General features: G+C 38.0%; 1 protein-coding gene across 1 annotated transcript in view; it reads right to left on the reverse strand.

Annotated features, from left to right (window-relative positions):
- Nucleotides 1-295: 295 nt before the first annotated feature.
- The window catches only part of antxr2a (ANTXR cell adhesion molecule 2a), a 228,839-nt gene continuing 210,808 nt past the window's right edge, over nucleotides 296-18,326 (reverse strand). Inside the window, exon 17 of the mRNA XM_072592512.1 lies at nucleotides 296-3,983. Coding sequence (XP_072448613.1) covers nucleotides 3,945-3,983 — 39 coding nt within the window. The 3' untranslated portion in view covers nucleotides 296-3,944. The remainder of the gene's footprint in view (nucleotides 3,984-18,326) is intronic.

The raw sequence follows: 18,326 nt of genomic DNA on the forward strand, positions 1-18,326 counted from the left end.
TCAGCTCTAAATTCAAAGTAATTTCTCCTGAAAGTTGACACTGTGTAGTATTAGTAATTGGCACTGAAATGTTTATGAAACTCTTGTATGCCACTTAACAAAGGTGCTAATCAATTTAGAATGAAAATCTAATGTGTTTATAGAAGGGGATGAATTTCATTCAAATCATATTGATTTTAATTTTAACAATGCCAAACTTAAATTCTTTAATGTGCAGAAAGTAATTTACTTTCTCTGCTTGTACTAAAAATAAGGACAACAGTATTGGTTAAAATAAACTAATAGTTCTGTACTTTTATTTGCTTATTAAAAACACCACAATGCAAAGAAATATTTCTTTGTAATACTCCAGCAAGTTCAGTGTATGCTCAGTAAAATAATTTGTATGTATTGATCGCCACGTCGCAGTGAATCTCTGTATCTCGCACTGTCACAATCACAATTCTAATTAAGGTCTTTGGAAATTTCTTCAGAAAGCTTATCAATTTAGATTAACTTTTCACGAAATCTCTTGAAGGCATCTCAGTGAAGCAAAACACACTTGGATTCAGACTGCCATCATAGTAGATGAACTGTGCCCTTCATACTTATATGCTGCAAGCCTAAGTTTGTTTACGGGAACACATCTGAATGAATTGAAAAATAGCATTTTATACAAACCGACAGCATTCTATATTTGGCTTATGTGGTGCTTTCCTTCTACACTTTATTCTAAAAACCCAATTGTATGGAAGGTACAGTTTTTGCATGCATGCACCTGTAAAATAAAATGAGCTATATAGATTATGGATTGCAACAGAATTTTTGCTTGATATCGGTGTACAAAACGTCCAAGTTATTTTAAGCTTGCTATTGGAAGTGCTGGTTACATGTGCAGTACATAAACCAAATTAATTAACATTCTGCCCATGGTACAAAATTAAAGAGAAAAACTATGAGGATGCATTTAAAACACATCTTGCACGTTATAACGTTGGTTCAATTTCACAGACCTGTTTAATCTGATGCCAAGTGTCTGCAAATTTACTTTTTATCTGCAAATGAAGTCACAACTAAAATATACATTCAATTTTATTGTCACACTGATTTATCTTGTTAACAAAGGAAAGTGGAATTAAATATTCACCTTAACAAATAAAGACAAACAGAAACTCATGCATAACTGAAACTCTACATCAATTGCATGTGCTTTTTAAAAAAAAATGTGAAAGTTAGGTAAATGTGTACTTTTTAAATTCATAGCAATATGACAGCATATAAAAGCTACCAAATTTGTGAATTTATTATCTCTGTATATTTTCAACTGCTTTTCAGCTTTAAATACTTTTGTGTGTTTGGGTTTTCAGTCACATGTGGCTTTTATAGTCATTCAGTCCAGTAAGGTTTCTATGGTTGCAAATTATCCTGCCTGATATATTAGAGAACTTTTTTTTTCCATTCACTATTGCTGCTGTCTTATATTTTTCTAAAGAAAGAAATTATCAGCCAAGGTCTTTGGAGAGATGGTTGGCAGTGAATAAATCAATTTGTGTCATTTTGTATAATAAATCCATTTTACTTTGTTTTAAGTGTCCTTAGGTACATTATGTGTTATTATTCCGTATGTGGACGTATGCACAAAGTCTTGAATAATATGTTAAACATGATTGAATGTACATTATGCTGATCTGTTACAAAAGATTACGAGAATAAATATGGATAATCTGCACTGATTTTGCAAAAGTCCAAAATCTGTATTTGCACTCTGCACTCTGGTGATCTCCAGCAAGCACATAGGCTTTACTGGAGACAATAAATACTGGTGATAGTTTGTTTTAATTATTTTTAGAAGAAAGAAAATTAACATTTAAGTATGTTAAGAAAATTATCGGAACAAATTTCTTACGATAATACAAGTCTGTGCAAGATTAAACTAGTCAAATTTGTTCAAAACTGGTGTAAATTCAAATGTGCACAAAGTTTTGGCTAGATGGAGATGGTTCTTAAGTAAAAGGGGGGACTTCGGAAAATGGGGAAATTCCTTCATTAAAAATATGTATACCAAACCCAATTCTACAGATTCTGAAAATCCCCAATTTTATTTCAATCCTCTGATAAAAATCAGACAGATTCAAAAATCCTTGCAAAATTTATTTTGTGACATATTGATAGGTAGTACTTACAATTTTGCCATGACCTGAAACAATAATGAGCAAAAGATTAAGCAAGTGGTTATACACAGAGCTTCTTTTGGCAACATCATAAATTTTGCATGTAAACCAAGGGAAACATTCATGTCCCATGTGATTTTGATGAACAGCTCAAAAGCATAATTAGACCAGGACTTTTCACTATCGCTCTTCCCATCTCGCGCACTTGCATGCCCACCAAATGTGAAATGTTCGCCTGTTCTCTCAAATGTGATGGTTGTTGAACTTATTTTTAGTGTCATTTGATAAGCTTCTGTGCTCGCAGAGAGACATCCCACTGACCCAGCCACTGGTCATTGTCTATACCAGTTCACATCAAAGCAGGCGCGCTTTGTCAGGTTTCGACTCGAATATCCATTTTGCATTTCATGTACAGTATCGAAAGTGACTGCATCATTCGAGCTTTTTCTCAGCTGCTGCTTTCTTCTCCCCCACAGTGTTTCTGCTCATACTGACATCATTTGGGATTGTCGTCTTGACAAGACGGTTGGAAAAAAAAAAGAAATATATTTTTTCCCAATATTTTGGAAAGAGGCTGCAGCAGGAGGATATACCTTCATTGTTTGGTTACAAACAAGGGTACCTCTTTATTTCCCTTTCAAATGAAACCAGTGCAAAGTATATTTTAAAAATTCAAGCAAAGCTTAAATAGTAATAGGTCATTCAATGTCAAAAAGCATAAAAAAGATGAGCAAAATCTTCACAGGCTGCTGCTTGCTGTTGCCTTTAATTATATTAATTAAACTTTGAAATTCTCATGCAAAGAGAGTTGCTGGCTTGTGACACTGTAAAGCCCTTGGAGATTTGAAGAATGGGGGGATAGCAGCCTGTACAGCCTTGGATTGTAAAAGGAATACTCTATTTTGTCTTATTTATTTGTTTTACAGAAATATGCAGATCAATGCAACTGCTTCAATAGGATGACAGGTTATGAGCGATTGAACACAGGATTACAGCAATGGCAAAGCACCGGCCACTATGCCTGGCCTCAAAGCACCAATGTCTCAATTTCTGCAGAAGATCTTTGGTTACAGGCAGTGCTGCTGTAAGATAACGCTCTATTAATTTCCTTTCCCAGCACATAATGAAAGAAAGGTGTCTTCAAAAACTAAAGGGCAAAATCTAGCTGATTCCCATACCTTGGGGCATCCTGCCTACATTTTGTCATGCGTGTGCACTTTTCAGTGGAAAATGACAAGATTTTCAGTCAGACGGCTCCCGTAAGGCATTGTAAAGTGGTGAAGTTGGAAAGATCTTGTAATGTGACATAGCTGAAAGGCAATGAACTTATGCACCGGGTAGGCCTGGTGGGATTGTCGCTCCGCCTGTGGGTATTAGGCTCCTTTCTGACAATACGCTCTGTCTATAAAATGTGATGACCCAAAACAGCACATTACAGTCAGACTGGAAAAAAGTTCAAAGTGACTTCAAGTGCCAAGAATCAATGTATTTTTCTTTTAGGGGGTGATGAGTATTAATGTTTACTTTTTGCCATTGCTGCATGCCATTACTCTGGGCTGAAGATCAGGAGAGAAGCAACACATCTGTCAAGAAATCGCCATAAAGTTCTTGGTGGGTTAAAGGAAAATCTGTATTGCTGTTGCTGCAGTTTTGTGATGAGTTACCAAAAAGCGTCACCAAGACAGTGTTTCGCCCATCTTTAGAGAAGATTACCGATGTCGGTTGGAAGTAGAGAATCCTTTATCATTCTTCAGTAGGTAGTAAAGAAATAAAACAGCTCTGACTTCTTCAATTTTACTGTGTCTGGACTCGACTGAAGTTTATGCAGCGGCCCTGCAAATCAAAGGGAAAATAGCAAAACATTATATAAAGTAACAATGTTCTGTGAATATATAATTCAACTATCATTAGCATATAAGTGGGAAGATGAGAATTGTTAGCAACATTTAAATACATTAACTACCCTCATTTTTTTCCCTTCACCTTTTTTTTTATATAAACCTGTCATTGTAATAATTAAGCCACAGCAAGTAAAACCCTTAATAGTTTCACAAAATGGACAGAATTCCCAGTAGCTAATATCATTTGCTTTTTGGGTTTGATTGAGTTTACTGGAGTAGAGTACTTCCACAGGTTAAACATAATTAGACAATCATGTCCTGCATTGTCCCTGTCACTTCTGCAGAAAGCTGCAGTTAACATTCCATCCATACCTCCATATAAACAATAAAAGTAAACACAAAATAGCATACAAGTGACAGTAACAGATAGTAGTGAAGGATCTTTCTTAAGACTGTGCAATGACGCACTGATCTTTCACCTCAGATGTCTGGCTTCAGATCCAGTTTGGACTAGACTGAAAGTCTCAAGATGTTGCAAAATCTATGGGCTCTGTCAACATTCCGGACTGAAGGTCAGAATATGCCACATCCTGAGCCAAGCTGTTCCAGTACTATTACAACACGGGCATCCGACAATGTGAGAAATTGCCCAGGCATGTTCTTGACGCAAAAAGAAGAAATCTTACCCAGCCAATTACCACCCTATCAGTCTAATATTGATCAAAGTGGTTGAAGGAATCATCAATAGTGCCAGCAAACAGTACTTACATCTGCTCAATGACACTTAGTTTAGTTCTGCCAGGGCTACTCAGCTCCTGACCTTATTACAGCCTTCATTCAAATATGGACAAAACACTGAATTGCAGAGGTGAGGGGACAGTGACTGCACTTAATATCGAGACTATGTTTGAACATGTGTGGCATCAACTAACCCTCGTAAAACTGGAGTCAATGGGAATCAGGGAGACAATTCTCTGCTGTTCACTGAAATCATACCTGATACAAATACTGAAGAGATCTAAGTCCAAATGCAACAATATCTGGATGATATCAGGTTTGGGCTGACAAGTAGCAAGTAACATTCACGTATCAGGCAATGGCTAGATCGAATAATAGACAATCTAATTGTGATCCTTTGACATTCAATGGCATTACCATTACTGAATCCCTATCAACATCCTAGAGGTTACCATTGGCCAGAAACTGAATCATGGCTGCTAGAGGAGGTCAGAGTCTAGGAATCTTGCAACGAGTAATTCACTGCCTGACATCCCAAAGTCTGTTCACGAACTACAAAGTACACATCATGAGCGTGATGGAATACTCTGAAACTTGACGCCATCTGGGATGAAGCAGCTCACTGATTGGCACCATATCCACAAACATCCAGACCCTCCACCACTGACACTCAGCAGCAACAGCAACAGCAACAGCAGTGTAGCATCTACACTATGCACTGCAAAAATTCATCAAAGCACCTTCCAAACCCTAGACCACTATCATCTTGGAGGACAAGAGTAGCAGATACATGGGAACACGATCACATGAAAGTTCCCTCCAAGCCACTGACTTGGAAATATATTACTGTTCCTTCAGTGATGTGTACTGGCCAAATTTAGAACACCAGTTTAAAAGAACACTGGAAACAGCAACATGGAGAGGATGAAGGTACAATAATGAAGCAGAATTAGAAGCTTTTTTTCAATGTCTGAACAGTTCAAATTCAGCAATTGGAGCTTATCTAATCCATGACACAATGAACAGGAGATCCCAAACTGATCCAAAACTAACTGCTCCCTAAATCTCTCCAACCACAGGAGTGTGAGGAAGAAGGAGGATATCAAGGAGGCGTGATGATGTGACCCAGCTACTTGATCTGTAACACACTGTTCTGTTCTTCAGAAACTCTATCCTGAAGAAGAGTCACTGGATCAGAGACATTAACTCTAATTTCTCTCCACAGATGGTGCAAGACCTGCTGAGATTTTCCAGTAATTCCTCTGTTTGGACAGAATTGATGAAGAGGTACTCCTCCAATAACAGTAAGCTGAGCACCAGCAAACACAGCAGTGAAACAACCTGTGATTGGAGAAGCTGTGAGCAATTCGGAAAGGAAATGGTGGCTATGGTAATATTTAGCCAGGTGCCATGAGCCACGTTTTTTGCCAGGGGCTATGGCCTTTATCTTTCTCAGAGGCCTTACCCTATGTCTTTTGCAGAGGGCCTTGCACTTTGCCTTTTCTCGGGTACTGGGGACATGTCTTTTGCAGGAGACCAGAGCAGGGGGCCATCTAACATGAAGAAGAGGGAAGATAGGAGAAGGGAATTGCAAGAGGGTTGAAGGAGAGGAAGCCTTCAGGAGGTATTGGAGACAAAGGGAGATGGCAACAGAAGAGTGGAAAAGGAAGTCTCAAATAAGAAAGAACAGTTTTAAAGCTGTCAGCAAATAAATATGCAGCTAACTGGGAGGGAGAAAAACTTGAAATCACAGAGGTAATGAATTCCTTGCAAGTGAATGTCGAATGCTTAGCTTAAGGCTGCATTAGTTCATAAGCTACTTAAATGGGTAAATGTAGTGAACACTATCATATTGGACTTTGTATGTTAATTGTTCAGTTTAAATCTGATATTGAGATCTGAAATGTGATAAAAAGGGAAGCAACCATCTGGTTCAAATGTTCCAGTTGTGTGTATATGCAATATAAATTCATTAGCTAGGACCTCACTAGTTTGAAGCTATGTCTGGGGTGATGGCTTTTTTTGTGCAGAAGTGTACCATCAATTTTTTTATAAGTAGTTTTTGTTAACTTCTGCCTGTTGTCGTATGCCAATTGAAATACTGTGATGGCTAGGAAATGAACGCTGGCTGCAAGTATTGTGGCTTTAAGTTTAATGGAGGGTTGAAAATTATTGCTAATATTTATGAATACATAATTCTACTTGCTTGCATGATTCAAATATTTCATGTGGTAACATTTTCTCTCAATCTTATATTGTGCAGTTTTTATTTTGAGATATGGAACCTAACTCAATGCCATCTGAAAATACAAATACACTACACCTACCTGTTCCATTTCCTCTAAATGCTGTCCTCAAAGAATTCGTGGAATTTTGTCAAACATGATGTCCCTTCACAAAACCATGTGAACTCTGCTTGTGCTGAGCCTTCTGTAAATGTCTTGTTTTTTTTTCCCTTTATAATGTGCTCTTGCCTTCATAGTAATATTTACACACTACTTGTGAACTTTTAAAAAACTCATTTGCCTTCTCGCCCTCCCGCCAGAGTCTTTGAGAATGAGGAGATAAGGTCAGCATTTGTTGCTTTTGAGAAGGTAGTGCTGAGTTGCCTTCTTGAACTACTGTCGTTCTTCTGCTGCAGGTATTCCCACACACTGTCAGGAAGAGAGTTCCAGGTCTTTAGTCCAGTGACAGTGAGTAAGTGGTGATATAGTTCCAGTTCATGATTGGGTATTGCTGGGCAGAAAGCCTGATTGTGGTGTTCCATCCATCTGTTGAATAATTCCTCCGCAGAGACCCATTTAAGCTTGTATTTGGTGAAACTTTTAAATTTAGCAGGGATTGCTCATCTGTTGTACATCCCTACTGATTCTCTTTTCCATCAAAGGTCTCAACATTTTAAATGCACCTGCTGGGATCGCTTTTCTCTTCGGATTAGACCATCCAATCAGATGGATGTTTCCAATTCTGAGTCTCTTGATGGATCATCTTGATCCAATTGCTTTTCCTAATTATTATTAAAGTACTGCCCTACCAGTAAGAGAAATTCAACAGCCTCATGTGCTCTATTAATATCTAATTCAACATATCTGACATTGTAGATGTGCAAAATCAAAATCTACCAGCAATTATGGTAAAGACCATCAACATTATCTCCTCATTCTCAAAGACCCTGGCGGGAGGGCTAGAAGGAAAATGAGTTTTTAAAAAGCTCAAAAGTAGAGTGTAAATATTACTACAAAGTTGTAGTAAGGTTAAAGGTAAAGATCAAATTGCCACAGTCCCAGAGGAGATTAGAAAGAGATTAATGGTGATGAATTAAACCTGTATGTCACCATTTTTCAGGTGAGGGGAGAGGTCAAGAAGGCAGAGACCTTCATCGACATACATAAAAATCACACAATATTTCAGCTCAAACATAACATCTAAACAAAGTCACTAATGACATGGAGAAATATTAACGGGTCATAGCAAGAAATAGATTGGGACGTTGGACGTGGGAATGTCATGATTGCAAATATATAATTATTGCATGCTATAAAAGACAGAATGTCAAATTGGAAAGAATTTCCAGGCAAATCACTTTCCCAGAACCTTGCCACATATATTTTAAAAGGAAAAGTTGCCACATAATATAAGGATTATATGCGACTGGGAAATTAATAAATATTTGCAACTTTTACACGCGCTTGACAATGCAAAGAGTTCTCATGCAACGACACCACTATGTACACAAGTCAATCTATAATATAATTGAAGGGAGAAAAGCATCTCACGTAGACACTTCTTCAGATTCAGGGTGTGGATTAGTGTGGTTTGAGATAGAGGTTTGATAGCTTTGCTTTCAAACAAAGGTTGTTAGAATATCATAATATACTCAGTGCTTATTTATGTTCTCAGTTATGATATTGTAAGATGGAATTCACAGTGCAAAGGAGTTTCACACTCACATATACTGTAGCTGAGTGATGTTTATTCCGTATACCAGAGTTCTCTACAGATCATGTGGACACATAAGTGGTACCTGCACTGGACAGCAACTAGACAGCAACTTAGAGGGATCTGTTCCTAATGCTGTCATGCTGATTTTGGGGTCCGTGATACAGTCACATCCAACTTCAACTACGAATGTGATACTAAAATACTTATTTATGATAATCGATTGGTAAACTGATTTTGTTTAAAACACATTACAGGAACAATATATTTGGTTTTCTAAGCTACTGATTGTCACGGAGAAAGCTAAGTGAACAATTCTCATGCTCATAATCTGCAGCTCAGCCATTGGGAAGGCAGGGCAGGAAATTATGAGAGGCTTGAAAGATCCTGCCCCTCTGAAAAGCCTCTGTAGAATATTAGAACACAGAGCTGCTGTGAGCTGGAAACTGTTTGTGACACAAAGTTCAATGTTTCTCTGATTGTGCTTTTGAGACATTGCTAAAAGACATGACCAGGAGGAGAGAACTGTTGCTCCTCACAGATGGACATCGAGTGCTCTGCCTGACAGCACAACAGTGGGTAAAGGTAACACAGCACATGAATGCCAGGAGGCTTATATCACATTGCAGTGATTTTAAGAAGAAATTCAATGACTTGACCAGAGCTACTAAGTGTGGCTTCCATTAAGGGCTTTAAAAGCAGTCAGATTCTGATCTAATGATCTACGTGAAAGAAAGTAGAAATTAATGACTGCCACAGAGTGAAGGGATCACAATAACGTCAAGACAACAGGCTCCAATTTCCATATAGTTGAACATCAGCTGCACATTCATGTAGAAGTCTATTCATTTCATGTATATTTCTGCATTTTGGGCTATGTGCGTGAAACTGATAATCTGAGAAAGGCTGCCATCCCACAGACTTATATTCCTGTTTTCTTTATGTTCCTGTTTGGTCCTGAAGCAAGAGTAGGGTGACCATTTACACAGCTTGATGGATGCTCAGTGATTGCCAGCAGGAACCAATAAGAGGTCCAAAAGATCTTGGAAGACTTTCTGACATAACTGAAGGTCACAATCTATTTCTCAAGCTCCTAATGTCCTATGTATCCACCAGCAAATTAGCGGACACAAGTTGAAAAACTTCCTCCTTAAATCCTGAAGTGCCCTTACAAGAGATTCAGTTGATGGAAAAGAATCACTAAAGACCTTCTAAAGCAACTGGGACTGGACAATTAATACAGACACGAATCATCCATAAGCCAGAAATAATTATTTTACAATTGACTGTGTTTCAAGTTGATGGTAGAGCAGGGATGAATTGTGAAAGCTCAAACCTGTGCACAGTTCTGCATGGATTACTCAAGAAAACAACCAATGCAACTACTTCAACTAAACAGCCAGTTACCAGAGACCTCGTGCATAATTGTAATTGAGACATTTATGAAGCAAAAGGAAAACCAAGCAGAACAATGTGTCGAATCTGGACCTCCTCAGCAGGTTTTGGAGAAGGTTAAATAGATTGTGGACAGGGCAGAACTTCAGGCCACCTACTGTAGATTCCCTGATCACTTCAGAAATCCTGGAATTAGGCTTTTTGAAATCATGTGGTCAAGTCCCTCACTCCTCCACTCCCCCAGTAATTATTGCTATTTTTAGTGCAATTGGAGTTTAAAACAATTTCAAACAAATCACACTGTGATACAACTACTTGTTTGAGAAAGACTAGTATCAGCCCACACTAAAATTTTGGAATTATTAAAGCATTTCTTGCTATTCGTTGTTACTAGCACACTGGAAAATCAATCTCCTGGTCAAACATCAAGCAAACTTACATTCAACAGGCGGGATACAACTGAATAGCAAATTACGGGAGGGGTTACAACAATTCAGCAAGGCAGCTTACCAACATCGCCTCAGGGATGGGGAACAAATAGTGGTCTTGCCAATGATGTGTACTTCCCATGAGAATTTAAAAAAATGTAAACTGACTTAGTTCTTCATTATACTGTTGACACATCGCAATCAGAGTCTCCATAATGTGCTTCAGGCTCTAATCTGCCATTGTACCAGGATCCTTCACTTTCTAACATTAAGGCCCACTCCTAACTCTGACATTTCTGTGGTTCATAATATCCTTTATACACGTCATATTCATTTTGACATGCTTTGCTATGATTAGTAAAAGAACGAAAATATGTTTAATTTCTAAGTCTAATTCTTGTCTTTGGTCACAATCATGGCCATATTCTTGGTCACAAATCTAGAGCATGAGTTGTTTTGGTTACTACTCACAAGTGCTTGCCTTTCTCATCTTAACAGCAGATCTGGAATTCAACATTCATTTACTGATGTACAACTGTGGCAAAAACTCTGTTTTAATGATACTTAGCCGGTTCTCTTGGACAAATTTATTGCAGATTTTTGGGGCTGTAATTAATGAGGCAGATAAAGGGGAATGAGTAGATGTAGTGTACTTCAATTTCCAAAAGACATTTAGTAAAGAGCCACACAAGAGGTTGGGAATAGATAACGGCTCATGCAGAATTGGTTAATGAACAGGAAACAGACAGTAAGCATGAATATGGCATTTTCAAGTTGGTAGCCAGAGCTATTCACACTGTGACAGAATAATGCATCTAGATCTGTAAAGAATACAAACTTACATAGGAATGCAAGGTAGGAGGTTATAAAGGTGGTGAGGTGTAGAAAAGTTAGTGAGTGGGCAACAAGGTTACAGATGTTCTAAGATGTGCAGAAGTTTAAGGTTTTTCTTTGGAATAGAAAGCAAAATATTTTTAAAAGTGATAAAACTTATCAATGCATGCGTGACTTGAGACTTGGGTGTACATGTACAAGGAACACAAAAAACTATATGCAGGTGCAGCAAACATTGAAGAAAATACATGATACATTGGTCTTTCAAAGTAATTGGAGTATAGGTAGACAGAAGTCTTCTGACAATTATACACAGCTTTGATGTGACCAATGTGAGTAATTTTGGCCCCAGGTTTAAGGGAGGTTGAAAGAGGACTGAACAATGTACGAGTGAAGGTTCACAGTACGGGTTCGTTGGAAAAGGCAGAATTGTCCTTTGAAGAGAGGTGATCTCACTGAAATGCTGAAGATTATAAATAGGCTTGTGACACTGGATGCTGAGAGATTGTTTCCTCTGCTTGAGGAGTCTAGACTAAGGGGACACAATCTTAAGGTAAGGGGCTGATAATTTAGGCCTGAGTGAAGGAGAAAATTCTTCACTCAAAGCATTGTGAATCTTTGGAATTCTCTACCCCATGAGTTCAATGGTTGTATCATTGAACAAACTGAAGCTGGAGACAGAGTTCTTGGCCTCCCATGCAATCAAAATGATATAGGGAGTGGGTGGGAAAGTGAAGTATTATGATACTGAATAACAAAGCAGGCATATCTGGGCCTTATAGTCTACTTCTACATAAAACATAGAACAGTACATCACAGAATGGGTCCTTGCACCCACAATATTGTGCTGAACATGATGCCAAATTAAACCAATCCCTTCTGCCTGTCTTGGGTCCATACCCTACCCCTTCAATCTTGCATATTCATATGCTTATCTAAAAGTTCCTGTCATATCTGCCTCTACCACCACCTCTGGCAATGTGTTTCAGACTGTGTAAAAAAAAACCTGCCCCTTACATCTCCTTTGAACTTGCCCCTCTCACTTTAAATGTATGTTCCCCAGTATTAGACATTTCAACTCCGAGAAAAAGATTTTCACAGTCAACCCCATCTACGCATCTCATAATTCTATAGACTCCTATCAAGTCTCCCTTCAGCCCCTGCCATTCCAGAGAAAACACCAGACTTTTTCTAGCCTTTCTTTATAATTCATACTCTCTAATCCAGCAGCATACTGGTAAACCTCTTCTGCACCCTCTCCAAAGCCTCTACATCCTTCTTGTAATGTGGTGACCAGAAATGAACATAATACTCTAGGTGTGGCCTAACCAATACCTTATTAAGTTGCAACATTCTCCCATTCTTATTCTCCATGTCCTTATGTAGAGCAATACGAAATGTAGAGCAATACAAAGCCATTCTACATGTTATTTATCTTCTAGTTAATTGGTTTTATGTTGTAGCAGAGGGCATGATCATAAGGTAGTGGTCACATAGTATGTGTTAAGCATCAACTGCCAAGAAAATGTGGCAGAAGTGATTGCCTGATCAGTATGTTGCACGTTGACATTACTGATACAAAGGTGTTCCATTTCCACACTGACATTATGATTCCACTATCATTAATGTAACAATCAATGTACAGTATTCTTTTCATGAAGTGTGCATATAAAACTGAGCAAGTTATTCAACTGAGTTCTTTGAATTTAATATCTGAACAAATTACTTTAATTACGGAATGATCAAATCCACTTTTAGCAGTCATTTTATTTTTGTGAATTTTATGCAATGTGATGATTTCAAGTAAAATCAAGACAGGAAATTTTATCAGGGAAATATGGTAAACAATTTAAAAAAAAACGAACAAAGCCTTGTGTTGGGTGGGTGGCTGTGACAGAAGTTTGTCAGTGCAGCTGCACGGGAAGACAGGATGTGGCTTTTAATTGAATCGGCACTAGCCCTACCAGGGGAAGCTTATTAACCTTTTCTTCTCTGCTACTGGGATTCACAATAAACCTTCTTTAAAATTATTGGCACGATTCATCTCTGTATTCTAAAGGGTTCATTTTATAAGGACTCCTGTTATAATGCAGCCGCAAGAACAAAATGCAAAATGATCAGCTTGGTTGCAATGTAAAAGTACCCCTTTATCTGACAGTAGAAAACTCAAAGATGATAGGTGTGGATGTTTCTCTTTTGATGGATTACTGCATCAATACTTAACTGCTCCTCCTTGATTTCAAAGTGAATGTATGTTGCTGCCATTCTAACAGCTCTGAGTGCAGGCCCTTGCTGTTTGAAACCTATTTTCAGAAAGCAACCAGTAGATTAGCCATGGCTATGTCACAGACAGTACAGCAGGCACAGATGGCACTAATGCATGGATGCAATTGAGGCAGATTTTCAGAATAGGGCGTCTAGATCCAACATGCACCAGATGATTGCATAGACTCACTCTTTTCAAGGATTACCAAGGTTATAAAAGTTACAAATCTCACATTTTGTCTAAGTTGGGGCAGGGGCTCAGGAGTGGTACAATATATGAATTCATTGCTGAAATGTTTTTCAGCATAGAAAAGATGACATTTAGTATTCAAATCAAGTACCATGTTCCAAGTTGTGACTGTTCGGGTGTGGAATCCAGATGTGACCTTATGCTGCAAGAATGCAGTTTTTTTTATCAGCAGTACTCATTCTGAATGGCTATGTATTGAAAGGATCTGATCACCAGTCTACACCATGAGCTTTAAAGCACTCAATTTACATTTTGTATCTTGCAAATAAGTTCCTTTTGCAATCATGTAAGGATTAACATTTTATTTTTGCAGTGTTATCCTCCATTTTCCCAAATTCTCCAGGAGTACTCCTCACAAGACTTGCTCTTTATTATCTGTGTATGTATAGATTAAGAATGATCTAGACCCATGAATACAACATTATTTATCTAAAGTTGCAGATGAAAATAAGAGGTTGGGAGGAGTAAGTTGCAATAGGGCAGAGATAGAATAAATGAGTTACCAGGAGTTCAGTGTAGTTAAATAAGGTCATCTATTGACATGAGTATTGGAGCTATGGGAGAACAAAGAGATTCAAGGTTCCCTGCATGCCCAAATTATAAGAAATTAGTGCAGACTGACTAAAAATTATCAAAATACTGGTGAAATCAGGAAGGATCATTTCACACAAGAGATTGTGAAAAGCTGGAACTTGCTCGCCCAAAAAAGCTGTCGACACTGGGTCAATTAAAATTTTCAAGACAGACTATCACCAGAGATTTGTTAAGTAAGAATATGAAGGGGGAAGGATGATCAACTGTTGGCAAATTAAGTTGAGATGCAGATCACCTATGATTAAATTGAATAACAATACAAGTTTGAGGGACTGAACTCCAAATCACATGAGATTACGTGGAGTGCATTACATGGTTTATTAAATAATGACATGGAAAGAACATTTGCTTCGCCGTTGTCTTTAGTGAGTCACATGCTGATTGAAGATGTGCTAGCCTATTTTCCCACATTATCCATAAATTCCAGATTGCATTCTCGAAAACAACTGCCTGTGTTGACAAGGATCCCAGATCTGTTCAAAATATCATAAAATACGACCAAATATTCCTGACATTTAGACATTCAGAATCAATTCAGGGTGACTTTAATTTTTTTTTCAAAAAGATTGATGATGATATTTTTACAAATCTTTATCTGAGTCAAATTAATTGCAATATGAACAATAATTTTGTTTAGATGTTCCCTTATGATGGTATCACAGAATCCCTACAGTGTTAAAGCAGGCCATTTGGCCCATCAAGTGCACACTGACCCTCTGAAGAGTATCTCACCCAGGCCCATCCCCTTCCCTACCCCTGTAATCCTGTATTTCCCATGGCTAATTCACATAACCTACACAACCTTGGACACGATGGGAAATTTAGTACACGTAATTTAATATGGCCTATCCACCTAACCTGCACATCTTTGGACTGAGAGAGGAAACAGGAGCACTTGAAGGAAACCAATGCAGACATGAGAAGAATGTGTAAACTCCACACAGACAGTTGTCTGAGGGTGGAATTGAACCCAGGTCCCTTGAGCGGTGAGGTGCTAACCACTGAGCCACTGTGCTGTATCTCCTCCAAATTTAATCAAAATTATACAGTGCTCACATCAATTTTAAAAAGCATGGAATCATTTTGAAATTGTTTGGCAAAAATTTGATTTAAAGAAAGATTGTAAGTAAGATAAGCTCAATATTAACTGCAGGAGACCAGAAGATTTAATTCACTCAATAAACATGTTGAACTAACCAGGCGGGTTAATAATGTCTCGAATTCTAAAATCACTTTTTGACTTAATTTTTAAAACAGTGATTTTGACAACTTCAAAGGGCTTTCATTGAGTAAAGAGGTTGATTTTTCTTAATCAACTTAAACCATATTTTATTAAGTTTTCTATTGCCCTGAGACAACTTATAAATCCTTTTAACAACAACCAGACACAGTAAGGATAACTTGCAAATCCTGAACTATCATTTTGGAATATGATCTACCAATACTACAAGTTGGAAACCCTTTCAATAATAGCAAAAGATACATAAAACATGGCGGGAGTAAGCCATTTGGCCCACTGAACCTATTCCAACATTCCACTGGATCATGGCTAATACTCAATGCCATACTCTCATGTTCTTCCCCTATCCTTTGGCTGCTTTAGCTTCTAGAAAACTAATCCTTTCTTAATGATGTCTAGTGACTTGGCCTCCACAGCCTTCTGTGGTACAGGACTCCATAGGTTCACCAGCCTAAGTGAAGAAATTTCTTCTCATCTCTGCCCAAAGTGGCCAACCCATATAGAGTCATAGAAAAACAGCACAGACCCTGCTGAATGGAAAGATACAAAAACCAGCAAAGGGCCACAAAGCTGCTTGTAAGAGCTATTAAAAGAGATTATACTTGGAAACATGCTATCAAAATCATTAAGAAGAAATGTTATAGTTACATAAAAGAAAAGAGGGTGTTCAGGAGTAATTTCCAGCTTCAACATCCATTGACTCTGGCTTCCAGTATCTGCAGTCCTCACTGTCTCCTGTTCAGCAGTAATGTTGGACCATTACAGACTGAAAGTGGAGATATTGTCAATGACTGTGGGGAAATGGCAGGTATGTTGAATAATTGCTTTGCCTCAGTATTTATGGTAGAAAAGAAAGATAGCTTGCTGAATGTCCCGAGAAAATTAATAGTGGAACAGGGACAGAATAAATTTAACTTAAGTAAAATATTGGTAACAAGGAAATGAACAGAATTATAGAAGGACAAATCCCAAGGACCTCACAGTTTTTAAGTAGTAGGGAGAGCAAATTATTGACTTTTTAAATGTAAACTTTCAGAGTTCCCTAGATACACAAGTTGTTTCTCTAGACTGGAAAATTTAGCATGTCATTCTACTTTTTAAGGGGAACAAAAGAGGAAAGCAGTTAGCCTAACATCTGCAGTGGAGAAATTGGGGAGTCTATAATCAAGAATGAAGTAACTGAACACCTTGAAAACTTTCAATTAATCAGTGACAGCCCACATAGATTCGGAACAGGTGGGTCGTACTTGACAAACCTCATTGAATTAGTTCAAGAGGTGACTAAAGTAGGGGAAAGGGCAATGTCTCCAGATGTTGTTTATCTGGATACCCAGAAGGCATTTGATAAAACCCCACAGAACAGACTATTAACTAAGGTAGAAACACCAGGAACTGAGGGCAAATTACTGGCTTTGGAGGGAGTATAAGAAAGAGTTACAAGAATGATATCTGGACTTCAGTGGTTAAAGTATAAGGAGCGATTACATAAATTAGGCCTGACTTCTATAGAATTTAGAAGGTTAAGGGGTGATCTGATTGAAAGACTTCAAAATATTAACAGGAGAAGAAAGGTTAGATAAAGGTAAATGATTCGCACCGATACTAGAACTATGGTTTATTAGTTTGAGAAATAGAGCCACACCTTTCAGGAGAGAGGTTTGCAAGCACTTCTATACACAAAGAGTGGTAGATGTTTGGAACTCTCTTCCACAGATGGTAGTTGATGCTGGATTAGTTTAATTTTAAATCAAAAGATAATACATTTGCTTAACAAAAACGTACCTAAGAAAAACGGTCAAAGGCAGGTGCATGGAGTTAGGCCACAAATCAGCCATGATCTGATTGAATGGTGGAACAGAGTCAAAGGTCTGAATGACCGATTCCTTGTCCTTACGTTTCTAATTGCCTGGGAGTTGAGCACCCAGTTTCATGTTCGGATGCTTACTGTTTTACGTACTTTTTAAAAATTTATTTTTTTAAATAGTGGAGGAGAGGACACCTTTTTATTAAAGTTATGTACCTTTTACTGCAGCCTGCTGCTCCTCTGAAACTGGAAGGCTTCTCTTGGGCCTTACAGCTTCAAGGGCCTACCCAATCAGGGTCCCTGTTCAATCTCCAAACTAATTAAGGGCCATCCTGGTCAAATTTCCAACCACTGCCTGCTGCCTCCTGGTTGTCCAGTCAGAGTGCTCGAAATGGTTCAGACTCTTGTTTTCAGTCTTTGTTTTTAACAACAACAAAGGCTCATATTTACATTATAATTTTAATGTGTAAAAATACAACCAAGCATTTCAGAATGGTCAAGAGAATTGGCCAAAGTCTTAGTCAAAGAGGTCGAGAACAAGGAAGATTTCAAGGGACATGGAGGTGAAGGAACCTTGGAACTTTGAGCTTTTGGAGCTGGATTTTCATTGAGTCAGATCTACATTGTTAAAATCATGACCACCAGTAAGATGAGACAAATGCAGAGTGGTAATCTAGAGTCAGGGGAATTGAGATTTTTCAGTTGATTTCTGGCCTGAAAGAATTTACAGTGATCGAACAGAATGCAGCTACGTAGATATTTAAACAGAAGGGTAAGAGTTTTAAACTTGAGTTTTAGAAAAGTGTGAGTCAATGCAATCCAGTGGAGATGGACTTATAGCAGAACTT

The sequence above is a fragment of the Chiloscyllium punctatum genome, chromosome 1, assembly GCF_047496795.1.
Source record: "Chiloscyllium punctatum isolate Juve2018m chromosome 1, sChiPun1.3, whole genome shotgun sequence".
In the NCBI taxonomy this organism is placed as follows: Eukaryota; Metazoa; Chordata; class Chondrichthyes; order Orectolobiformes; family Hemiscylliidae; genus Chiloscyllium; species Chiloscyllium punctatum.